Raw genomic sequence first — 27,505 nt, 5'->3', positions numbered from 1 at the left:
ACTGGAGCATTTTACCAACTCCCTTAATTTTCTTTGGCCTGGTAAGATTTATTCTTCTCAAGGCTTAGTAAATTCATTGATAGGACTTGAAGAAGATTGTTTGTGGTCTATAGTGAGTAAAAGTGACTTTTTTATTATTATTATTTTTTTTTAAGTTGTAAGACATCCTTTTTCACCAGGAGTTCATGTTCTATTGCAGGGATGGGAAATGTATTAGCATGTCCAGTAAATAGATGGGAGGGAAGTTTTGAGGAAAAGCTTTCTGCCTTGGTTACCTTTTGGCATTTTTTGTTTCTTTAATTTTCTACCTCTTCTAAACTAGTCCATAAAAAGGAAAAAAAAATAGAAACAGTTGAAAATTAGTGCATGGTGGTGTTTGTAGAAACATTAAGTGGTTAAATAGGAAAGAGGAAAAGAGTGGGAAGAATGTTGCAGATACAAGTGGGAGTGTAAAATACTTCTTCCTGGTGTATTTATAAAAACAATTCAGGAGTTATTCTGCCATACAACCAGATTGATGGAAAAAAAATAAGACATGGCTTCTTGTGTGTGTTTGTCCAGATTTTTAGTTTCCTCCTTTCTGAACCTGAATTTATTTGTTTATTTTTATTTTTTGGAAGTATCAGGGATTGAACCCTAGGGCCTCTGCCTCTTGTATGCTGGGCAAGCACTCTGCCACTAAGCTACACACCCAGTTTTGTTTTGTTTTGTTTTGTTTTTTTTAAATAACATGCTATTGCAATGTTACCGAGGTTGGCCTAGAACTTGGGCTTATAGGCATGTACCACTTGTTCTCCACCTGAAGTTGAATTTTTTGAGTATAGCAAACAGTGAAATTAATGGCCAATTGAAACACTATAGCAAATATAAAATTTTTAAACATTGAATTTTTCAGATTTTTTTTCACACGATAGGTGGTAGTTTCCTTTTGAAATTTTAATAGGAATTTTTTATTATTGCCCAGTTCTCAAAAAGGAGTTAAGAGAATAAATATTAATTGAGGTATTAAACCTCTTTTAAGCAATTTGGATATAATTTGTTTTTAGATGTAGATCCTTTTTATAAATGCTCAAAAGGGCAATTAGGAGTAATTTTGTTAAGTGAGGGAGATAGTAAAATTAAAACTACTGGGGGGAAAAATGAGTGGTAAAGAGAATGAAATTAGAGTCAAGACTATCAGAGTATAGATTCCATACCTGTATTGACTGTGAATCTTGGGCCAGTTACCTAATCTGTGTGTCAGCCTCTTTTCCTCAAGTATCACTTTATAGGGTTGTGGTGAGGAGTAAAGGATAATTCTTTTTTTTTTTTTTCTCCCTAGTACTTGGGATTGAACCCAGGGGTTTGTACCACTGATATATACATACACATACATACGTACATACCCCCAGCCCTTTTTTAATATTTAGAGACAGCTGAGGCTGGCTTTGAACTTGGGATCCTCCTGCCTCAGCCTCCTGAGCCACTGGGTTTACAGGTGAGTGCTACCGCTCCTGCACTCCTTTTATTTTGAGACAGGGTCTCACTAAGTTGCTGAGGTTGTCCTTGAACTTGTGATCCTCCTGCCTCAGCCTCCCATGTAGTTGAGATTATAGGCATGCCCCAGCATGCTGAGCAGAGAATTCTTTTTATAAAATGCTTAAAACTACTTGCTGCTACATAGGTTGTACTTATTAACTTTTAATTGTTTTTAACTTCATTGCCAAATACATCACAAGAAAAGTGGTGATATGTTTTGTTTTTTAAATGGTTATATATTTAGAGTAGATAAAGAGAAGGGCAAGTACATGAAGTTTGGATAGCAGTGTTAGAGTGTGATTTATGATGTAGGAATACATCATCTACCCAAAGATTATTTTTCTAGGAGTTTAAAGGATATGGAATAAAGATTAAATTAAGATTAAAAGTACTATATTATTGCATAGACTGTTTTGTATATGTAATTGAAGATGAACAGATATTTAAAGCATAACGAGAAACTGGAAAACAAATTGTTCTCATTTGGTATTGCTTAAGATAAGAATGGCTTTTTCTAAAGAATTGTGTGATTGAATACTATTTTTTCTCTTTCATTTGCTTATCTGGGTCTTAAGATTTTCTTATGGAAGAAGAAAAGTAGGAACACTCGGTGCTTTTCAAAAGTTTGACCACACCCCATTAGAACTGCATTTTATATGTAGAACCAGAGACACTGTCTCAACAAGGGAACAAACAATATTTATTTTTACTACTTGTACTCCAATATTTTCTATTTCATTTTTTTTAAGCGCAGATTTGCAACCCAGTATATTGATCTCATGACCCACTGTTGGTGTATGAGCCACAGTTTGAAGAGTACTTATTTAGAAGAGTTGACAAGATGGCAGTTGTTAGGTATTGAGGCAACATTTTCTGTATGGTGGGATTTTATCCTCAGTATAGGGAACACTGTAATATCCAGACAGACATAGTCCCTTCTTTTCCTTCCTGAAGTTTATAGATAAAGGGGAGAAGTGTGGGGGAGGTATAGGGGGACCCTTAACCCAGTGGTTATAGGCTCTGGGAGCTGTCTTTGAGGATTGGTGTCAGATGGAATTTCGTGGGTAGACATAGGATTAATAAGAATGAGCCCAGGCTGGAACAGGAGAATGTATGAGGCCAGAGAGTATGGCCTTTCAGGGAACCTCAGGAATAGCAAAAGTGCAGTGTAAAGTGAGCAAGAGGTCATTCATACAGGGCTGATGATGTTTATAGGAGTTTACACTTTGCATTTTAGCTGTTTTAAATGGACGGAATTAGGATTATACATACTTAGAGGATTAATTTAAGTGAGAAGTTCTTTGGGAAGAAGAAGGGAAAAATAGAGTGAGCAGTGAGAAAATGTTTCAGTGTTGGTAAGGATGGGCTTATCACAGAAGGTGGACAAAGGTGGAAAGATCTGAAGGAAGATTGATTTGATGTTAGGTAGCTCATGGAAAAGGAACGATAATTCCCAAGTTTCAAGTTGGGGTAGTTGGAAAGGTGATGATTTACTATGTTAGAGAATGTAGGAAGATATTTTTTGGTGTGTAGTGTTACATATATAGCAAGGAGGCTAGTAATGGATTCAATTTTGGATATTTTGAAGTGGTATGTATGGTTCTCCTGAATTGAATAAGTCAATTTTCATTTGCTTTTCCTGTATCTCCTTTCAGCTAACGGAACATTGAATACCTACTAAGTTTAGGCATTTGGGTTGTAAAGAATAGTGCTTTCTACTTTCAAAGCCTTAAGGGATCTGGAATGGTATATGTGTACATAGTTATCTCACAAGTTCTGTTTCTGAAAAGTTTCAAAGAAAGGGGGTAGGGGTCATTTCTGACAGGGTGGGTTTTGGGTTTGGCTGAAAATCAGAGACAAACATTTATTTGCTGGAGCTGGAGATATCTTACCTTTTCTTAAAAGTAGGAAAGTTGGAAGAGTATTTCAGGTGGAACAAATACAAATGGTTCTGATATGTCTGTAACAAAGGCTGTGTGGTTGGGATTTTTTTGTTATTATTTTTTAGATGTAGTTGGACACCATACCTTTTTTATTTTTATTTATTTTTATGTGGTGCTAGGCGCACACTCTGTCGCTGAACCACAATCCCAGCCCAGTTGGGATGTTTTCATGCCATGCAGGTGGAAGAGAATGTTGGGGTCCTATTATTGGAAAGACAAAATATGCTAAGAAATGGGCCATTTATCTTGCCATTGGGGTTAAAATTGTAGGAGCAGAAGAGTGAAATAGTTGACGAAAACTGGGAGAGAACATAATTGGAAGATCAGGAGTAGGTTTTTTATCTCTTGAAATGAGTTTATCAATTACCTTGGAAGTTTATGGTAAATTAAAATTACCAAAGTGAGTTGTTTAAGATCCATATTTTTTAACCAATTAACATAAATGTAGAAAATATAGTAGTTCACAAACAGTTCACTTTCCCCTTTGTTATTTACAGATGTGCAATTTTAGGAGATTTTGTTAAGTGATGGTATGATACCTTCTCCATATAGGATCCCTATGGGCATTTGTTTGGATCGAACCCCAAGGTGTACTCAAAATCAAGAAATGTTCAGCGATAGTTAAGCACTCAACAGTATGTTTTTTTTTAACTTATTTTTTATTGTTGTGTTAATTACACATAATATGGACACATAGATATGGACACACAGTGTAGATAAGTAAACATCATTGTGTTATTAAGGTGGATTTTAATAAATAATAATAAATAATATTCTCCTTGTTATTTTCAATGAGAACATCATTGATAAAGAGCAAGGCAGATGTCAATGTAAAGCTTCTAAAAGTGGGTCCCAGTCACATTCCTGATTAGTTACAGTACTCTTATCTCTGTTTAAATTTTAATATATAAAATATATATAAAATAAATATATAAATTTTAATAATAATGATAATGTTTAAGAATGGACTTCCAAGTTAATCTCTTCCCAAAGTATAGCATCTTTCCCCCAATCTCCTGCTGAGGATTGAACCCCAGGGATGCTTTAAAATTGAGCTATATCCTCATCACCCCCTTTTAATATATTTTTAGTTTAGATGGACACAATACCTTTATTTAATTTATTTGTTTATTTATGTGGTGCTGAGGATTAAACCCAGTGTCTCACATGTGCTAGGCAAACTCTCTACCACTGAGCTGTAACCCCAGCTCTTACTTTTATTTTTTGCTTGCCTTTTAGTCCCCAGTACTAGGGAGGCTGCTGAGGCAGGGAAATCAAGTCAGGAGGACTGCTTGAGGTCAGCATGGGCAGTATAGCAAGACCCTTATCTCAAAAAAAAAAGTGCAAATTTGCTTGTGATTTTGCCCTTTGACTCTATTGGATTCAAAAGTAAGCAGTTGCCAGAATGAAGAACTATGTGATCCTGTATAATCATTATCCTCAGTCTAAATGTAGATAAAGAGATTTTTCAGTTGTTTTGGAAGTATTAAAAATCTTGTCTTCCAGTGTGGATATTTCATTTTAATTAGTGTTCCTTCAAATTTTGTGGTTTGTGCATCTTTATTTTGAGGACTTGCTGTTTTGCTCAAGCTAACCTTGAACCTTGGGATCTTTTGCTTCAGTCTCCTGAACAGCTCGGATCACACTTGACTGCATGCTGCCATTTTTTTCTTTCTTTCTCTTTTTAATTGTTTCATATGTAAGGTATTAAAATGCTACTTAAAAAATACAAAGGGAAAGTTATTTTAACCTCATGCTTGTGAAGGTTGAATTGCCTCATATTAAAGGCTACAGTCTGGACACTGTGACATATACCTTTAATTTCAGCTGTTGATATTGAGGCAGAGGATGATGAATGAATTCAAGCACAGCCTAGGCAACATAGCTAGATTCCTCCCCCTTCTGTTTCCCCAAAAGTCTAGTGTTTTGAAAGTTGCATGCTTTTAAGTGAACAGTGTAGGAATGACCCAAACCAATGATAACAAGGAATCTTTGTGATTAGTACTATATTTCACCACATAATTGCTACAGATTTTATTTATTGCAAAAAAGTGGGGTGCGACCATTATGTGACATTAAAAAAAAAACAACCAAAACTATGCCAGTATTACTTAAAAATCATTTATTACTAAGAAGTCTTTGGCACAAGATTAGGAAGCACAGATTACTCTTGCATATGAGTTAATATGGTGGTAACAATTATGCAGTGAAATACAGCAGTTTTAGTGTTTAGCCAAACCATTATAAGAATGATGTTAGGTAGATTTTGACTGGTGTGTGTGTGTGTGTGTGTGTGTGTGTGTGTGTGTGAGAGAGAGAGAGAGAGAGAGAGAGAGAGAGAGAGAGAGAGAGAGAGAGAAATTCCAAATCCCTCAACAGGAGCTGTGGACAGGAGGCTCCATTCTGATCTCTGCACTCATTTGGCTCCCCCTGCTTTACTTTGATGAATTGGATGAATCTCCCCTCCCCTCTTTAGGTTGTTCTCTTTCTCCACTCTTCATCTGTTTAGCTCCTGCTCATCCTCTTACCTCACATCAGGGTAGATGAAGGAAATAAAGGTTTCCAGATCTGGGATGTCTATTCTGGTTTTTTATTTATATTTTGCAGTGCTGGGGATTGAACTAAGGGCCTTATATATGCTAGGCAAGTGCTTTACCGTTGAGCTACATCCCCAGGTCTTTTTTAACCTCCTTTTAATGTGAAGAAAGGAGAAACAGTGGGTGGATTCTGTTCTCTAAGTGGGTTCTTGAGAATTTACTAGTTAAGGTTTCTTTTTTGGTGTGGTGCTGGGTATTGAACCCAGGGCCTTGTGCATGCGAGGCAAGCACTCTACCAACTGAGCTATATCCCCAGCCCTAGTTTTGGGATAATTAGTAAGGATTTTTGCTTAATGAATACACATAAACAGTTCAACAAATAATTTGTGACCCTCTAAATGAAAAAAAGTATAACTGTAAGAGGAACTAATACAGTAGAATTAGATTTTGAGCTAAAATTCTTTTAAGTTTTGCATCTTATTTAAGTGTTAAAACTTGCTTGTAATTATGCTTACAAGACAGTGTAGTTTGGGTGATTCTGTTAATTGTGCTAATTTTGAAGGTTATGCTTCTTGTATGTATTTCATGGTGGATGATTTAAAGTTTCAGGAGAAACTGTATTGTGGAATTGTCTTAATCTTCTGATTTTTGGAAAGACTAAGTGAGCAGAATTCATTTTACAAGGAATTATGTGGTTAAATCTGCTGTGAAGACCACAAGCATAGGCACCACGGGTGATCTATAGAATCAGTACCCAATAATGAAAGGGTGATTTGACTCAATAGTTTTCCACATATTTAACCCAAACTTGTTTTTTTTTTTTTTTAAGAGAGAGAGAGAGAGAGAATTTTATTTATTTTTTAGTTTTTTCGGCGAACACAACATCTTTGTATGTGGTGCTGAGGATCGAACCCGGGCCACACGCATGCCAGGCAAGCGCGCTACCGCTTGAGCCACATCTCCAGTCCCCCAAACTTGTTTTTATTTAAGTTGTCTTTTTTTCCCCTTTGGTGCTGGAGATTGATCCCAGGGCCATTCTATGTTCCCAACCCCTTTTATTTTTATTTTGAGACAAGGGGTCACTAAGTTGCTGAAATTGTCCTTGAATTTGTGATTCTCTTGCCTTAGATTCCCTAGTTGCTGGGATTACAGGCCTGTGCCACTGGTGCCTGGAAGATCATCACATTTCTAACACATGGTCCATTGGATAAACCATGTGTTATGCTAAATTTTGTTTTATTTTTTAAAATTAATTTATTTGGCACTGGGGATTGAATTTAGGGACACTCTGAGCCATATCCCCAGCCCTCTTTTATTTAGAGACAGGGTCTTTCTGAGTTGCTTAGTGCCTCACTTTTGCTAAGGCTGGCTTTGAACTCTAGATCCTCCTGCCTCAGCCTGCCAAGCTTCTGGGATTCTGGGCATACGCCATTGCAGTTTTCTCAGGTTTATAAATTTCTGATCAAATCAAAACGAGACAAAGTGAATTATTTTATTTTATTATTATTTTTTAATGTGCTGAGGGTTGAACCCAATACCTCTGAGCCACAACCCCAGCCCAGAAGTAAAATTATTTAGAAGAAATAACTTCCTTTTTTTACTTTTTTACTTTGTACTTTTCAACCTTCTGTAGTCTGGGTTTTGCACTCATAACTCCAGCAAAACTGCTACCTAGTTACTAATTATCTCCCATGATCTATGTTCAGTGGATTTTCCTTGAAGCATGGGATGCCAGCTACTACAACTTTCTCCTTGGAACCAGCTACTACAACTTTCTCCTTGGGGGACAGACTGGGAAATGTTGGGATTTTAGCATCTTTTATTGATTAACATCTTCATAGGTCATTGACCTCTGGCATTTTTGATGGCCTCTTAGTGGGCCTTTTCTATTAATTAGGTACCTAATAGTCAGCACTGCGTAAGTTTTCCAACAGTAACATAAGCTTCGCATTTTTCTCTATGTAAACATGGTATGTGTGTGTTTTCTGTTTTTTGGTGCCAAGGATTGAATTTAGAGCCTTGCACATGCTAGGCTTGAGTTCTACCAGTGAAATATGTGCCTACCCCCTGCCCTGGTTAACTATACCAGTATATTTTTCCCTTGACAATGCCCGATATTTTAGGGTTCACCTTTATCTTTTTTTTTTTTTTTGTAACTCCCAACCTACAATTTTTGATACCTCTGTCAGTTTAGTATTTGTGCTCCAGGTATAACTGCTTGCTTACATCATTTCTCCAACAGTAGCTTCCTGACTGTTCTCCCTGTCACTAGACTTCTCTGTTCATTTCATTCTTCATCCTGTTTCCTTGAATTATCTCTAATAAATGCAAATTTGTTCATATAATTCTGCTTAAAAATTATTTGAATGAGTTTTTCCCTCTGGAACAAAAATCTCAAACTATGTTGTAGGACCCTCTAGGTTGCTGTTGCTGCTTCTCATTGTCATTTATGTGATGCTTGGATTGAATAGAGCCTTGTGCATGCTAGAAAGGCTACCCCCTTTGCCTAGGCTGCATCTTGCTGTGTTGACCTGGCTGGACTCAAACTAAACTCATGGTCTCAAGTGATCTATCTTCCTACCTCAACCTTCCAAGTGACTGATACTGTTGGTGCATATCACCATGCCCAGCTGTGTTGCTTCTAAATGTGAACATAATATTTTATTCAGCTAATCTGAACTATATTCCCCATGCAGTGCAAGTTGAGATAGGGACTTGAGAAAATGGTTTGAACCTTTATTTTTTCTCTTTCCTTGAAGGAAAAGGAAGAACCCAAGGAAGTTAGTCAGAGGTGTGATATTGAGGCTGCTCAGTAACGAATCCCACAGGTTTTCATTTACTGTTTATGACTAACTTTGGTTTAAAGTCATACTCTGGTTTTGCTGTCCACACACACTGTATTCCTTAATTCACTGCTCATGAACTTGCTAGCAGGGTTTATTCTGGGAAGCCCTTGAAGAAAGACCTAATGGGGAGAGATTTGAATTTGGTAGTAAAAACAAAATTCACATAATAGCAGCTTTTTTTGGTTGGTGTTTTTGTTTTGGGTGAAGATGGGGATTGAACCCAGGTCCTTGGGCAAGCATTCTATCTGAGGTATACTGTACCACCAGCCCTTTTATGACTATGTATTATTGGTACCAGGGATTGAATCCAAGGGTGCTTTAACCACTGAACCACATCCCCAGCCCTTTTTATTTTTTTTATTTCTTTATTTTTTATTTTGAGACAGGGTCTCACTAAGTTGTTTGCCTCTGTAACTTACTGAAGCTGGCTTTGAACCTGTGATCTCCTACCTCAGCCTCCCAGGCTCCTGGAATTACAGGCATGCACCACCATGCTCAGCCCTTTTTATTTTTTGAGACAGAATCTTTATTAGTTACATAGGCTGGCCTTGAATTTATGATCCTCTTGCCTTAGCCTCCCAATTAGCTGAGATTGTAGGTATGTGCCACTGCTCCCAGCCATAATTTTTTTTGGGGGTGGGGGCGTACTGGGGATTAAATTTAGGGACACTTAACCACTGAAATACTGAAGCTAACTCTGCCTCAGCCTCACAAACTGCTAGGATTACAGGCTTGTGCCACTGCACCCTGTGCCATAATGCATTTTTGAGCTTCAGTACTCTTTTTTTCTTTTTTAGTTGCAGATGGACACAATATTTTTATGTAGTGCTGGGGATCGAACCCAGGGCCCCATGCTTGCAAGGCAAGCTCTTCACCACTGAGCTACAACCCCAGCCACAGAGCTTCAGTACTCTTAACTTTGCCAACCTCTTAATCACCGATTAGTGCCTGATTACTTTTTTAAGTCTGGAAATACTATTTAAAAGTTTGTTAAGTTGTTTTCTCAGTATAAAATTTTTTATAAAAGTTGTAGATTCTCATGATGTTCAATGATTATAAAAATGAAGTCTATTTTTATGTATAGGAAGGATTTCAGAGGGAGATGCAAGGAATTTGAACAGGTTCTGTGAATACAACAAAATTCACAACAAAATAGTAGTCTCTTAGGGGAGTCAGAGTTGGCATCAGTTACTATATCTGTTTTAAAAACACAGAGGGAATCAGTCATGTTCAAATTTATGTCCTCCCAAGGAGGAATAGGGTTGTAAAGAGATTTGAGGAGAATGGATCCTCCTTCTCCCAGTTTCTCTTCAATCAAAACTATAGTATTTTACTTATATAAAGTGTTTTATATTTTTTTAAGTAAACATGGAAACAAACTGTACTAAATGATCTTTGGTGGGGGGGCATACCAAAAGTTAACTTGGCACTCGACCACCATGCCATATCCCTAGCCCTATTTTGTATTTTATTTTATTTTTAGAGAGAGAGAGAGAGAATTTTTTAATATTTCATTTTTTAGTTTTCAGCGGACACAACATCTTTCTTTGTATGTGTGCTGAGGATCGGACCGGGGCCGCACGCATGCCAGGCGAGCACGCTACCGCTTGAGCCACATCCCCTGCCCCCTACTTCGTATTTTAGTGACAGAGTTGCTTAGGGCCTCAGCTGAGGCTGGCTTTGAACTCATGATTCTCCTGCCTCAGCCTCCCAAGCCACTGGGATTACAGGTGTGTACCTCTGCGCTGGGTGCATACTGTACTAAAAAATCTTAAGAAACCTTTGTTCTGACCCATATGTGCCTTAGTCCCCAGCACTCTAATGGCTGAGTCAGGAGGATCACTTGAGCTCAGAACTTGGATACCAAACAGGGCATTGTAGTAATACCCTGTCACAATCAAACAAAAGATTAATAATTTAGGTGGAGTACTTTAGAATCTTTTAAGAACTGTCACATTCTTAGAACATCTCAATGAAAGGAAATAAAATAAGTTTTAATGTCCTGAGAGTTAATTGTTCACAGTTGGAAAGGTAACATTTACAAATAGGACAAAGTGGCTTGTAGTTTCACATACTTTGCGCATAGATGACTGATGGTGGCTGATAGCATTTGGGATCATAAATGTCAGAACTTTGAGGTTTAATCAAAATAGTAATAATTAAAGTTTGGACTATTGACAGTCAATAATAGACAAAGTGTTTTCAACACTGGAAAAAAACATAGTGTGTTTGATCACGGGTCAAGGGTTTGTATTTTTATTTATTTTTTTATATGGGGGATTGAACCCTGGGGTGCTTCACCATTGAGATACATCCCCAGCCCTTTTAATTTTTCTTTTAATTTTTTTTGGGGGGTGTAACTAGGGATTGAACTCGGGGGCACTCAGCCATTGAGCCACATCCCCAGCCCTATTTTGCATTTTATTTCGAGACGGGGTCTCCCTGAGTTGCTTAATGCCTCGCCATTGCTGAGACTGGCTTTGAACTCGAGATCCTCCTGTCTGTGCCTCCTGAGCTGCTGAGATTACAGCTGTGTGCCACTGTGCCCAGATTTTTTTTAAATTTTAAGACAGGATCTCAGTAAGTTGCTTAGGGTCTTGCTAAATAGCTGAAGCTGGCTTTAAACTTATGATCCTCTTGCCTCATCCTTCCATGATGCTGGGATCACAGGCATGCACCACTGTTCCAGGCATGTTTTAGTTAGCCTTTTCACTGCTGTGACTAAAGGACCAAACCAGCACAGTTGTAAAAGAGGAAAGGTTTAACAATCTACATGGCTGAAAATATAAGGTTTTTAAATACAAGTAAGATACCTTAATATACTATTATAATGTTAAATACCCAATTAGGTATATCATATGCAATTATAAGATCTGGAAACACTTCACTATTAATAAATATATTTAATATTAGCTATTTGTACCTTGTCTGTTTGAGCATGTACAGTGAATATGGGAAATGTACATGTTTATTAAATGAATCTGGGCCCATTGACACAGATTGTAATTCCAGCTACTCAGGAAGCTGAAGAAGAGAATCCAGTTCAAGGTCAGCCTGGGTAATTTAGCAAGTCCCTGTCTCAAAATAAAAGGATGGGGAGTAGCTAGGGATATAGTTTAGTGGGTAGACTGTTTGCCTAGTCCTGGGTTCAATTCCTAGTACCAATAAAAAGTTATCTATTAAAAGAGACCTTTATCCATCGTATGCTTGTAATTTGGTAAAGAAATAAGATGCCCACAAATAATTTAACTATAACCAGATGGGAGATAAGACATGAATAGTTGAGGTTTTAATAAAATGGGCCATTTTGGAAAACAGCAGTATTGGGATCCATTTTTTAATTGAAACCAGAGTATAGATCTCATGGTAGCAACTACAGTTAGAACTATTGAAATTAAGTTTAGGATTACCAGTTTTAAAAAAAAATCAACCCTCAAACCTTTATTTTCAGTATCTACTACTGTAGTAACTGACCCCCCTTTATAGGAGACCCTAATTTGTAATGTTAAATATTTGTATCAACAAGAGACAGCAAGCAAGCAAAGCACACTAGATTTAAGGGTAATGCAGGTTAAATCCTCAATCTAGGGCCAAAAATTATACTTCCTTATTGCTGACATCATTATTACTAACACTTACCCTTCCTCAGTGAGATCTGTACATTTAGTTGTTATTTACTTCTGAGATTATTGAGAAAATAAATTATGAGAACCATATGTGATGTGCCAAGTATAGTGCTGGACATATTGAACATGCCTGATAAATGCTTGTCTGTCTCCTAATAGAGTAAGTGGTTCATTAAATAAAAATAGGTAACATGTTTACAGTGTGAAATATATGCCAGGCACTGTTCTAAGCATTTTATATATTAATTCCATCCTTATAAATAAGACAGGAAGTAGGTATTTGCCTGTTATACAGAGGTGGAAACTAGGTTGGTTGTACTGTGTATTCTTTAGAATTATCTGATTTCCCTGAAAAACTCAGGATCTTGGGCTGGGGTTGTGGCCTAGCATGTGTGAGGCACTGGGTTCAATCCTCAGCATCACATAAAAATAAATAAGATAAAGGTATGTGTCCGTCTACAACAACAAAACAAACTTAGGATCTTCGAGTTGGTAATTTATAGAGTACAGTGTAATGTTTTGATATATTTGCTTTGGATTTCCTGTGTTAATAGTTATCACCTGCAGATAAGTTTTGTTTTCTTTTCAAACTTGTGATTTTTTTTTTCTTATTGTTCTACTTGCGTACTCTAGAACAGTATTGAATAGAAATAGTGTTCTTTGGGCTGGGGTTGTAGCTCAGCGATAGATGTATAGCATGTGCGAGGCCCCGGGTTCCATCTTTAGCACCACATAAAAATAAATAAATAAAATAAAAAGGTATTGTGTCCAACTACAACTAAAAAATAACTATTAAAAAAATAAGTAAAATAAAGATATTAATAGTGTCCAAACTACAACTAAAAAGTATTTTTTTAAATTGTGGATGGACCATTATTTTATTAATTTATTTATATGTGCTGCTGAGAATCACCTCACATATGCTAGTCAAGCGCTTTATCACTGAGCTACAACCCCAGGCCAATAATATGGTGCTTTCTTTATGGAAAGATTAACCAAAGATTGATTTTCTCTGATAATAATGGAATTATTTAGGACTCCCATGTGCCCATTGCTGAGCTTCAAGTATTTTCAAGCCTCTCCCTTTTCACTGGAGTATTTTAGGGGTGTGTGTATGTTTCTTTCTTATTGAGATGGGATCTCAATTTGTTGTCCAGGCTGGCCTCAAATTTATGATCCTCCTGTCTTATAGAGTCGTAGAGTAGCTAGGAAAACAGGTGCAAGCAATCGTGTCCAGCTTTTAATGGAGTATTTTAAAGTAAATCTCAACCAGATCCTTTGACAGAAACTTCAGTGTGTCTCAGTAAAAAGGATTTATTTAACATTGTTGCTATATCATCATACTCAGTGATTAGTCATTTGTTAATATTACCCACTACTCAGTCTGTAGTATATTGTGATTTCAGAAGGTGGTTTTACATTTGATTTGTTCAAATTAGAATCCAAATAGCTCCAGTTGTTGAATCGTTTATTCTTGTAGTACTGGGGATTAGACCCAGAATGCTCTAAGAATATAAAGAGTACACCTAAACTACATCCCCAGCCATTTTCATTTTTTGAGAGAAGATATCACCAAGTTGCTGAGGCTAGCCTCACTCTTGCAATCCGTGTGTCTCTGCCTCCCAAGTCGCCTAGGGTTACAGATGTCTGTTACTGCACCTGGTGTATCTTTTTATAGTAAGCTTTTTTTCTTTTTCTCTCCTTTTATGCAATAATTTGTTGTAGAAATTGAGACAGTTTCTTTTTGATTATGGTTGGAGTATTTTTAAAATTTTTGTAGTTGTAGATGGACAGAATGCCTTTATTTTATTTATTTTATGTGGTGCTAAGGATTGAACTCAGTGCCTCACGCATGCTAGGCAAGCGCTCTGCCACTGAGCTACAGCCCCAGCCCTGGTTGAAGTATTTCATTGGGTGTTTATCCATTTTTGTATGTTTTCACATTTTGCACAAAATTAATAGCATCGCTTTACTTATTTATTTATTTTTTAAATAAACATTACTCTTTATCACTTTGAGGATCGAACCCAGTGCCTCATGCATGCTAGGTAAGCGCTCTACCACTGAGCCCTCATTGCTTTATTTTATTTATTTATTTATTTTCATTCATTAACCTTTCCAGAAGTTTTTTATTACTCTCTTGAAAGAGTCATTGTTTAATTTTATTGATACCCTATCATTTGTATCTTTTATGTTCTCTTTCATTTTTTAAAAAATATTTTTTAGTTGTTGATGGACCTTTATTGTATTTATTTGTATGTGGTGCTGAGAGTTGAACCCAGTGCCTCACGCATGCTGGGCAAGCACATTACCACTGAGCCACAACCCCAGTCCCTCTCTTTCATTTTTATCTTTTACCATTTTTTCTGTTCTTTTTCAAATATAGTAACTTGGATGTTTACTTCCTGAATTTTTGTCCTTATTTTCTAACATGTCTTTTAAGTTTTGAATTGTTGTAGATGGAGATTAATTTTTTCTGTCTATGTTCAGTATGCTGATGCCAACATATTTTCTTGGGTAATCCAGGGGAAATATAAAAATTGGGCATAAAATATGATCTTGTAAATAATATAATTAGCAGGAAAAATGAAGAAAATAACAGCAGTTTATTAAGCAGTTGTCTTTTTTGGGTCAGGGTTTGTTTGCTGTGGTTTGAACCAGGGCCTTGAAATTCCTAGAGAAGGTTCATTAACGAGTGTTAATATACTCCCAGCTATACTCCCAGCCTGTAGTTGTTTTTGAATAAAGCTTTAGGTTAATTTTATTGAAAACTTTGTTTTCAAGCTATTCATAGTTTATTATGTTTTCATTTACTTGTTTGTTTATTTTGGTGCCAGAGATTGAACTCAGGAGCACTCAACCATTAAGCCACATCCCAAGACCTTTTTTGTATTTAAGAGACAGGGTCTTGCTTAGTTACTTAGGGCTTCATTCAGCCTCCTGAACTGCTGACATTACAGGTGTGCACCACCAAACCCAGCAAATGTTTTGTTTTTATAATGGAGAGACCCATAGGATTTTTTTCAATAGGAAAGAGAAAGATCTGTAAAAGTCTGGGTTCTAAATCATATCCTGAGGTTTTAGGGTACAAATCAGTTTAGTCAGTTTCTTTATGACCAGATGCTTACTGTGATGAGCACTAGGCAAGAAATTGGTGTGTAATGGTAGGACTTGTGCTTGTAAAGATCTGCTGTTTAGGTAAATGAGTGGGTTGAGGGGTAGTAAGGTAACAGGGAAAGGGGAGAAAAGCAGACATAATCGTAATTTCAGTGATAAGATAGAATGCTCCAAGAATATGAAGGTTACACAGAAGAGGAGTTCTCCTTAGGAACCAATACTAATTGGATCAAGTAGATCATTAAAATGGTAGTTTGTCTTTAAGGTTTAGACTTTTTTATGGGATATAAATACTTATTAATACTTCCTTTCATGTGAGCTCTATTTGAAGAATTAAAGGGAAAGAAAACTCAACATCTCAAATGATATTAGGTTAATACTGTCCATAGTCTTGCCCCACCATGGTACATTTGGTGATGTCTGGAAATGTTTTTTGATTGTCACAGTTGGGGTACAGGTGCTAGTGGCATCAAGTGACAAGACCAAGGATCTGCTGATTATCTTTGTGAGGGGAGAGATATTCTGTACTCAGGGATGGCGTGCTCTACATTGAGTTATATCTCTAGCCCATCTTTTTTTTTTTTTTTTTTTTTTTTTGGAGTCAGTGACTTAAGATGCCCAGACTGGCCTTGAATTTGCAGTCCTTCTGCCTCAGCCTCCAGAGTAGCTGTGACTATAAGTGTGTGTCACCACACTTGGTATTCTGCTGAGCATACTATAGTCATGAGACAATCTCCCCTCTCCCCACAACAGAGAATTAGCTAGCCTAAAATGCTAACAGTGTCAATGTTGAAGAGCTTTGTGTCAGTCTATAATTTGTATCACCTTGGCTGATGATCATGATGGGGTGGTTTATGTTGAAGGGGTTGAAGCTGTTTTATATTGATCTGATTAGATTTTGGTTAAGGAAAACTATTCTTTAGACTATAGGTCATATAAAAGTAAATATACTCAGTTGGTTAAGACCCTACTTTGTGTTTTAGACTCTGTGGTAGGAGCTTGCCAAAAAATAGTGGACAACTCTTGTCTTCCTGGAGCTTACAATGAATTTGTAGATTTCATTTTATAAATGGATGGGGTTTGTTTGTTTGTTTTGACTGTGTTTGTATATCATACATTTTAACTTGGTTTTTTAAAAATATTTTTTATTTGTACAGGGACACAGTACCTTTATTTTATTTATTTTTTTAATGTGATGCTGAGGATTGAACCCAGTTCCTCACACATGTTAGGCAAGAACTCTACTACTTAGCCACAACCCCAACACAAAGTTTGTTGTTTTTATTTTGAATTTAGTTTGTTTTAACTTCTAAGGAAGGCTGGAATAATAATTGCATATCTTTTTCATGATTATTAGTACAAATTTTTAGCAATTTACCATGATGGGTGTTATACCAACATTCAATCCTTTTCCCCCTTGGTCTTATTTTAGGTACCATTCTTAGATATTTGAATTTGTTTGTATAAACAGAGCCCCTTAATGTTTTTTTAGAATGGAAAATTGTAATACAGATAATAAATAGGTGATAATCCATGGAGTGAGGTTTGGAAATGATATTTAATGCTTACCCAGAACCAAAATACAAAGAGGCTTATGATTTTGGTTGTGTGAGACTTTAACTTTCATCTTTCCTCCTTTTTTTTTTTTTTTTTTTTCAGATTTTGGATCTTTGTTTGACCTGGAGCATGACTTACCAGATGAATTAATCAACTCTACAGAATTGGGATTAACCAATGGTGGTGATATTAGTCAGCTTCAAACAAGTCTTGGCATAGTACAAGATGCAGCCTCTAAACATAAACAGTTGTCAGAATTGCTACGGTCTGGTAGTTCCCCTAACCTCAACATGGGAGTTGGTGGCCCAGGCCCAGTCATGGCCAGCCAGGCCCAACAAAATAGTCCTGGATTAGGTTTGATAAATAGCATGGTCAAAAGCCCAATGACACAGGCAGGCTTGACTTCTCCCAACATGGGGATGGGCACTAGTGGACCAAATCAAGGTCCCACACAGTCCACAACAGGTATGATGAACAGTCCAGTAAATCCACCTTCCATGGGAATGAACACAGGGATGAATGCTGGCATGAATCCTGGAATGCTGGCTGCAGGCAATGGACAAGGGATAATGCCTAATCAAGTCATGAACGGTTCAATTGGAGCAGGCCGGGGACGACCGAATATGCAGTACCCAAATCCAGGCATGGGAAATGCTGGCAACTTACTGACTGATCCACTGCAGCAGGGTACTCCCCAGATGGGAGGACAAACAGGATTGAGAGGCTCCCAGCCCCTTAAGGTAAGTAAGTGCCCTTTTGGTTTATGAACACAATCAGTACCCATTTGATTGTTCCAGTTACTGATTTACTGTCCGTATTCAATCTTAACATTGTATAGTATTTCCTGTGTGTTATATGTCAGTGATCTCTTGTGATGTCAGAGGTTCTAAAGAAGTTCTTCTATAAGTAAAAACATTGATTTTACAACTGACTAGTGATAGTTGGCATTATGCATCTTTAAGTAGAACAACTTGGGGTGGCCCTGGTTTTTTAAGTAATTTATTGGATTTTTTTGTTATTAACAGGGAATGAACCCAGGGGTTCTTAACTACTGAGCCACACCCCACACCCCCCTTTTTTTTTAAAGATTTTTTTTATTTTTATTTTTATTTATTTATTTTTTTTTAAAGAGAGAGTGAGAGAGGAGAGGACAGAGAGAGAATTTTTAATATTTATTTTTTAGTTCTCGGCGGACACAACATCTTTGTTGGTATGTGGTGCTGAGGATCGAACCCGGGCCGCACGCATGCCAGGCGAGCGCGCTACCGCTTGAGCCACATCCCCAGCCCCTTAAAGATTTTTTTTTAATATTTATTTTTTAATTGTAGTTGAACACAATATCTTCAATTAATTTATTTTTATGTGGTGCGGAGGATCGAACCCAGCCTAAAGGCTAGCGCTCTACCACTGAGCTACAACCCCAGCTCTCCCCCACCCCTTTTTTATTTTTTATTTTTATTTAGTGTCTTGCTAAGTTGCTTAGAGCCTCACTAAGTTGATGAGGCTGGCTTTGAACTTGCAATCCTCTTGCTTCAGCCTCCTGAGCCACTGGGATTACAGACATACTTGAAAGGCTTTTCTTTTCTAGAAAGCCCACTTTCTTAGCTTTATTGAATACTAAATACATTTTAAAGACCTTTTAAATGTGTATTCTGCCTACATTCTAAGCATATCATTCCTCCTTTGTTTTTCTTAAAAATATTTTTTTTCTTAAAATGGGATCATGCTATTAATAGCCAATGGTTAATTATTTCTTGAACGATAGATGGCTGCACTTGGAAGATTGGAAATGGTTAAGATTTTTAAAGGAGTCCAAGCAAACTTTCTAAGAGGGGTACTTGGAACAGCATTAAGAATTTTGTTCTTAAAAAGAAAAAAAAAAAGAATTTTGTTCTTGAACAATTTGATGGGGGCAGAGAATGCAAGTGAGAATTTAAGGCATAGGGACAAACATGGGCTGAGAAACTAAAATCACATGTAGGTAGACAAACTTTCCTATCTTCTTTCTTTCAGGACCTGAATAATGGCAGTGAACAAAACACAAACCCCTGTCCTTAAGGAGTTTATATATTTTTTTAAAGTTTTTTTTTTTTTTAGTTGTAGATGAACACATAGCGTCTTTATCCAACACAGTGCTTCACACATGCGAGGCAAGTGCTTTACCACTGAGCTACAGCCCCAACCCAGGAGTTTATATTTTGATGGAAAGGGACTAAATTATTGGAGTTAAGGAAGAGGTACGCATTTAAGATCCAAGTATTTTTATAGAACATCTAATTTTTTCTTTATGACAGGAAGAAAGGCCTCCTAAATTTTCCTGTTGAAGATTAAAATAAATCTAAGAGTATTTAAATTATTAGCCAGCACTTGCCCCCTTTCACTTTATAAGTCCTAAAATTATCTTATAGGGGCTATGAACAGCAGTTGAGTGGAAGATATGATCATGCTGCTAATAGAGATTTCAGTTGGATTAATACTGTATAAATTAATGTAAGGGTTTTATCTACTATGGAACTAAGACTAAATTCATTCAGAAAATCTGTTCAGGGACTGGGGTTGTGGCTCAGAGGTAGAGTGCTTGCCTCACTGCATGGGACATTGGGTTTGATTCTCAGCACCATATAAAAACAAACAAAATTAAGGTATTGTGTCCATCTAAAATCTGTTCAGTGAGAGAGCCTTTATGATCAGGAACACAAAGTTTAAAATAGATATTGAATAATCTCAGGTCAGATGTGGTGGTACACACCTGTAATGCCAGCCTCACTAATTTGCTTAAAAAAAGGCTGGGTTGGTGCGGTGACCAAACCTGTAATCCCAATGACTCAGGAGGCCAAAGCAGGAGGATCCCATGTTTGAAGCCAGACTCAGCAATTTTGTGAGACCCTATCTCAAAAAATTAAAAGGGCTAGAGATGTCATATTTAAACACCCCTAAGTTCATTCCCCAGTACCAAAAGTAAAATAATAAATATATCAGTCTGTATAAAAGTACTTAAATTGGTGTTAAAGAGTCTTAATAGGTATTTAATATGTGCCAGGGTTAAGTTTATAACAATAGTCTTCAAAAGAAATAGTTTAATTCCATCATATAGGTAAGGGAAACAAATCTCAAGAGTTGTAGAGAACTCTTGCTTTTGTGAATTAAAAGCTCATATTAATTGCTGTAGTTTAGTACCATTCAGTTATTATGATTCATGTATCAATCTAAAGCCTACACAGCTAAAAAACAAAGTGATAATGTTTGCTGCAACATTTGTACAATCTTCATTGCTAGAGTTATAGAACAGCAATAGTCATGACTACTTTCTGTAATCCTTTCCACAGTTCTCCCTTAATGATCCCTGGCCCCTTCACATACACAATCCTGGAACATTTTTATTACTTCTTACTCTGTAGTCTTAGGTCTGGGAAAAAAGAAATCCTAACCCATGTTTCCTCTGATTGGTTGATTTACATACTTTTGTTACCTGGATCCAGTTAGGTTCATCTCCAAATTTTTTTATACCTTATGGCCGATGAAAATTGGTATTTAGAATAACAAAAATCATGAGTTGGAGGTGTAGCCCAATGGTACATGCTTAGCAAACTGAGGCCCTGAATTTTCTCTCCAGCACCAAAAACCAAAACAGACAAAAAGCCTCAGAGGGGCATTCATTCAATTGAGTATTTGCTTTAGGAGTAATCTCCTCCTGGGCAAAACAGGAGTGTTAATGTCAGTTTTGGAGCTCTTTTAAAACTAGCATCAGTTGGTGATGGCCCTTGCCATGTGATGTTGAATCCTGAACTGTAATGTTTTTAAACTAAGAACTATTATTATTGCACCTCTGTTTTAGAACTTGAGTGGCTTTGATTGAGCAAGTAGTACAGCAGGTAGGAAGGATTAAGGGTTCATTAGGTGGAAGGCAGGGAGGGAAAATCCATATGAAGAGAAACTGAATAATAGTGTTACATAGTGTAGGTTGGATGGCTCTAGTCTCTGTTTGCTATTAATTGCTTTAACACAAAGACTTGCATATAACACCAGTACAAATATATAACCTGGACATTTGTGAATCTACTTGATAGCATGAAACATCTAAATTGATTTTATTATTTCTTGAACCTTGAAATCACATAGTATTGACTTGCATTAACTATGTATGGTGTGTGCAGCTCTGACTAAGACTTAACAGGGATTTTTTTCCCTGTTGTAAATGTTCCTAAAGTGTTAATATTCTTTACCTTTCATGCTCTGCTTTTTACTTTTCCTCTTCATCAATGTTTATCTATCTTTTTTTCTCTCTCTTTCTCTTTTTCACATGTGTTGGTTCATGTGTGTATTGGTTCTTGTGTTTCCCCAGCTTTCTAGTTTTTTATATGTGTGTTGTGTGTGTATGTGTATTTTTTTTACTAGTAGTTGTTGATGGACCTTTATTTATTTATATGCCGTTCTGTGAATTGAACCCAGTGCCTCAAACATGCTAGGCAAGGGCTTTACCACTGAGCCACAACCCCAGCACTCTAGTTTTAATATATTGAAAACTTAGAAGCAACTTGTAGAATCAGAGTTTGGGGGCGGGGGTGGTATTGGAGAATGAACCTAGGGTGCTTACCCATTGAGCCACATCCCCAGACCTTTTTTAATTTTAAGTTAGGGTCTGTGTTGCCTAGGGCCTTGCTAAGTTGCTGAAGCTAGCTTTGAACTTGGAATCCTCTTGCCTCAGCCTCCAGAGTCCTGTGACTACAGGCATGTGCCATCATGCTGAGCATAGTCCCCTGCAGTTTTTTCTTTTAGCTTCTTTAAACTGTGCCTTCCTGGTCCTTTGCTTTTTCGGTTTAGATAGATGTCTGTGTGATAATGGGCAGTTGAACATCTGGAACACATTAGCTATAGGGAGGTAACAAGATCAAATAACTACAGGGTAGCATAAATTAAGTACAGTATATTTTCTTCTTATTTTATGTGATAGGGACTAGGAAAGGGGTACAGGAGATAGGATAGTGATAGGAAGATTGGTTGTATTGTGTTTTCTAACTAGCAACGTAATTCTGAGGGTGATGAAATGGGTAAGAAAAACCAGGGAGTCTCTGACATAGTGACCAAAAACATCAGGAATAAAATATTCCTCTTGACTAGCAATCAGTGCAGTTTGTGTATTTGAGACTTTAGTCTTATAGAGAGAGAGCTTGGAGTATGTAGGTAATGCCTCATGACTGAGGGAACCAGCAATGTCAGGAACTGGTTTAAATTAAGCTGGTCTAAGCAGGCAAGGTAGTGTCCGTGCACAGTTGTGAAACACCAGATTATACTGGGATATATCTGAGTAAAGATGTTAAGCTTATTAACAGACACCAAGGCAGCTTACAAATTCCAGCATTTTATTTACTCAAATAATGGACTAAGCATAATTTACTATAATTTATGAGCATAGTTTATTATCTCTTTATCAGTTACTGTCATGCAGATGTGATAATTTTCATACTGTCTCTCATGAATAATCCAGACTAATTAAAAGAAACAAATGAGACCCAGTTCCCCCACGTGTAAGCATGCATACTGTTGGAATATAACTATTAGTACTTTAAGAAGCACATTTAGCAACAGCATTTACTTATCCTGAATTCCTGTTTCTGTATTTGTCCCTGTAATCTTCCTGACCAGATTTATTTAGAATATTCCAATTATTGGAGAGGAGATTGAATCAGTAAGTCACCCCATTCTTTTATACTGTTTTCCAGACTCTGCCACTCTCATTCTCATTCCCCCATTATCATCAGTGCATTGACCAAGTTACTTATCTCTTAGTTTCTTAATTACATTTAAAAATGGAACTCATTTGATGTCATCTTTATGTAAGCAGAATATAGAAACTGAACTTTATGAGGTTCATATATTTTTTGTGGCTTTTATAGTGTTATTTCTGAAAGTCAGTAAAGTACGGCTTTGAATGTTATAGGATGTCTACATGATAAAGCTACAAAGTTAAATGAACTGAGGTTCTTTCCCCTTGTTTTGGTCTTGGGATTGAACCCAGGGTGCTAAACCACTGAGCCACATTCTCAGCCCTTTTTTTTATTGTGAGACAGGGTCTTGATAAATTATTGAAGCTTGCCTTGAATTTGTGATCCTACTACTTCAGCCTTCCAAGTTGCTGGAATTACAGGCATGTGCCACTATACCTGGCTAGGTTCTTTCCTTTTTGTGCGTGGTCTAACCTATAGAAGAGGCACATGTTCTAACACATAATCATCTATGTCATATGTGATTTAAGGCTTGAAAACATGGCAATGTAAAAAAAGAACTCTATAATTATAGGACAATTGAGGATTCACAGTAGTAGCATTCAAAATTAAAAGGATGAGCAGAATCTGTGTAGGTACTTGTTAGTTATGGTTGTGCCACCTAAGTAAACAAAGAATGAAAAATGAAAATTAATTTCATGTTTGTGATCTTAGTATTTATTTCCTTTACAGGTTAGCATCACAATCAAATAGTAAAGGAAATGTGCCACTGTTCAGTTATAGAAGAAAAGCTTAAGGCAAATGTTAGAGTCTCAAGAAACATTATGGTTTCATAAGAAATGGGTACAGGAAATAGTAAGATGCCATGAAGAGATAGGCCTCATGAAGGTCCTGGTATACCATTTAATGGTATGCCCTCCATTAATAAATACAGGTGACGATAGAAGCCAAGATCTCTTGAACTTAGTCTATACTAGCAGTGATGTGTTTGAATTAAGATGGTAACATTGAGCAGGGACATGGGAAAGATGTATGTGTGTGTTTAGATAGAATTGAAGGGTCCTTTGATAGGAGTGGATCTGGCAGAGAGGGATGGAAGCTGTGTGTGGCACCTTTTAAATCGGGCAGTAGCTATAGCATTCTGATTTACCGTTATGAGTGTCTCTAGTAGGAGTTGACTTAACTTTTGGGATCCTACAACTGGGTGGAGGGGAATTGGGATCTCAGGAATGTTTACCACCGAGTCGCACTTGTAGCCTTTTTTATTTTTTGAGATAGGGTCTTGCTAAGTTGCTGAGTCTGGCCTGGAATTTGTAATTCTGCCTCATCCTTCTGTGTAGCTGGAATTGCAGTTGTGTAACCCCAAGCCCAGCTAGCTTTTAAATTATTAATACTCTTTTCAGTTAATCATCATCATACATAGTATGATGGTTTCAGGTGAACTAAAACATAATTATAGAAAACCTACTTTCAGGTATATAGGAGTTGCAAAGTCAACTTACTTAAAGGGGTAAGCAGGTAACTTAATGAATAGAGTAGCTTGGTTTATAGGGCAGCAAGGATTGGTGTAGAGTTAAGATATTTGCATGCTCTTTCCAAGGATTCAGAATTAAAAGGTTTAGAAAGCATTGTTATCAATGTCCCTACGTTTAAAAAAATAAAAATAAAATATATATATATATCTCACAAATCACCAGTTTTCTCTCTCTCAATAAAATACTGGAGTACAAAAATACTTTGATTTGTCAAACTCTACAATGTTATATTTAGGGATTAGATGACATAGGAAGTTGAGTTGAATTGGCCATGGTTTGTACATTAAATGTAAGTACATCATATGCAACTTAATGGGAATGAATGGCAAACCTTTTTTAATAGATAATTTCAAAAGTGTTTCTAAAATACCTTTATCTCAAGTATTTACAGAAAAGAGCTGTAAATTTACTGTACTTCAGGCCCCTTGTTCTTGATCTTAAGAATGTACTTTCAAAGGCATGCTTTTTAAAATATGTTTTATGTGATACTAGGAGTTGAACCCCAGAGGTGTTTTGCCACTGAGTTATACCTCTGGAACTTTTCTTTTTTCTTTGTTTCTTTGGTACTGGGGATTGAACCCAGGGACACTTGACCACTGAGCCACATCCCCAGGCTTATGCCCTTGCTAAATTGCTGAATCTGGCTTTGAACTCGTAGTCCTCCTGCCTCAGCCTCCCAAGCCATTGGGGTTACAGGCGTGTGCCACCAAGTCCAGCAAGGTCTTATTTTTGAGACAGGGTCTCACTAAGTGGCCAAGGTTGACCTTAAACTTTCAATCTTCCTACCTCAGACTCTCAAATTGCTGGGATTACAGGCATATGCCATCACATCTGGCTAGTTTTCTAATATGAATAGAGGATTTTTTAAAAAATTATTTTGTATATAGTATATAGAAAATCAAAAGGGAAATGGCATAGTAATGTCCTAGTAACATGGGAAAGGAAATTAATTTTTCTTCCGTTTCTTACTATTAGATAGGAATGATGAACAACCCCAATCCTTATGGTTCACCATATCCTCAGAATTCTGGACAGCAGATTGGAGCCAGTGGACTTGGGCTCCAGATTCAGACAAAGACTGTACTACCAAATAGCTTATCTCCATTTGCAATGGACAAAAAGGCAGTTCCTGGTAGTGGAATGCCCAACATGGTAAGTACTTACCAGTTACCAATGTATGTTTAAACTGGCATTTTAACAACAAATAAAAGTGTAAAGTTTTGATACCTTCTGTATGTGCTAAATTTGCACATTATGAGCCTGAATTACCCTAGGTATGTAATGAGTGAACCCTCTGAGGGAAGAGGAGGTTTGTTCGTTCTCTTAACCAATGAGAGTGTTAATCCAAACAGGAGCAAGTAAGCTACTGCAGTTTCAGGGAACTAGCCCTTTAGCAAATTTGGCTGGTAAGCATTTCTGAGGAATAGGAAAGTGAAACCTCTCTGCTCTTAGGGGAAGGATTCTCTGGCAAAAGATCTCAGTTCTCACTGACTGCATCTACTAGTTCTTTTTTTTTTTTTTTTTTTTTTTTTTTTTTTGCTACTATCATACCAAAGTAACTTCTCTCTCAAAAGTTATTTTTGTTTTACAGTGCTGGGGATCTCTCTACCACTGAACCATATCCCCTATTCCAGTGTGTAGTGGAATTTGTTTGTTTGTTGCAGGACGGGGCTTAAACCCAGGGCCTTAAGCATGGTAGGCAAGTGCTCTACCAAGAGCTACATCCCCAGCTATTTTAATTTCATTTTGAAACAGTCTTCTTAGTTGCCCACCAGGCTGGCAAATTATGATCCTCCTGCCTCAGTCTGCCTCAAGTCTCCTTGAGTAGCTGGAATCGCAGGGGTGTGGCACCACACCTTCCCTTACATAGTGTTTTTGTTTTGCAATACTGAGACTTGAACCCAGGGCTTTGGACATGCCAGGCAAGTTCTCTACTACTGTGCTATACCCCAGCCCCTTATAGAGTATTTTAAGCAGTTTTTCATGTGTGTGGGTACCAGGGATTGAACTCAGGTGCACTCTAAGCCACATTCTTAGCCCTAGAGACAGGGTCTCACTGGGTTGCTTAGCGCCTCTCATTGCTGAAGGTGGCTTTGAACTCGAAGTCCTCCTGTCTCGGCTTCCAAACTGTTGGGATTACACCTCTGTGGTGCTGAGAATTGAACCCAGGGCCTCATACATGCTAGGGGAGCACTCTACCCCTGAGCCACAACCCGGCCCTATTTGTTTGTTTTTAAGCGTAGGGTCCTATGGTAACTTTATTTCTCTTTGAGATGTTTTTAGGTTTTGTTATGGTCATTGACTGTATTTTAGTCTTCTAAGTACTAGAAAAATAAAGATTTAAAAAAAAAAAATCGCATCCTTGTCCCTTAGAAAGACTTACGCTTTTTTTTTTAAGAGAGAGAATTTTTTAAATATTTAATTTTTTTTAGCTTTTCGGCGGACACAACATCTTTGTTTGTATGTGGTTCTGAGGATTGAACCCGGGCCGCACGCGTGTCAGGCGAGCGCGCTGCCGCTTGAGCCACATCCCCAGCCCATTACCACTTCTTTTTAATTGGAGAAATTAAATTTCTTCCAGAGTTTATAATTTTATTTTTTTACTCCCTTGACCTCTACTGAATCAACCAAGAAGTTCCTTATTCTTTTATCGTAGTGGGGAATTGAGAGCCCAGGTTTGTTCTACCAATGAGTTAAATCTTTAACATTTTTTGAGACAGGGTCTCATTGAGTTGCCAAGGCTGAGCTTGGATTTGTAATCCTCCTGCCTCAGCCACAGCTGGCAAGTACCTCATTCTTTAAAATCTAAGGGAGTCTTATTCCTCTCTCAATGTATGTTCTTCACTTTGATTTAGTTCTCTGCATATCATATATTAATTATAGCACTTGGTAATACCATCTTTTTTTCTTCTTACTATATTGAGCTTTTTTTTTCTCTCTTTAATATTTTAGTTGTCAGTGGACTTTGTTTTACTTATTTATATGTGGTGCTGAGAATCTAACCACTGTATCACACATGCTATGTAAGCTCTCTACCACTGAGCCACAACCCCATCCCACTTGAGCTTCTTGATGGTTGGGACCATCATTTATGTATATATTT

The 27,505-nt window shown here is 37.2% G+C and overlaps 1 protein-coding gene across 2 annotated transcripts in view; it reads left to right on the top strand.

Moving 5' to 3' along the window:
• Nucleotides 1-27,505, top strand: part of Ep300 (EP300 lysine acetyltransferase) — a 79,806-nt gene that overhangs the window by 4,528 nt on the left and 47,773 nt on the right. For both annotated transcript variants that reach the window (XM_077798233.1, XM_077798232.1), the window contains exons 2-3: nucleotides 17,247-17,884; nucleotides 25,378-25,554. In XM_077798233.1, coding sequence (XP_077654359.1) covers nucleotides 17,247-17,884; nucleotides 25,378-25,554 — 815 coding nt within the window. The remainder of the gene's footprint in view (nucleotides 1-17,246; nucleotides 17,885-25,377; nucleotides 25,555-27,505) is intronic.

This window comes from Urocitellus parryii, chromosome 5, assembly GCF_045843805.1.
Source record: "Urocitellus parryii isolate mUroPar1 chromosome 5, mUroPar1.hap1, whole genome shotgun sequence".
NCBI lineage: Eukaryota > Metazoa > Chordata > Mammalia > Rodentia > Sciuridae > Urocitellus > Urocitellus parryii.
This window is presented reverse-complemented; position numbering and strand designations above follow the sequence as displayed.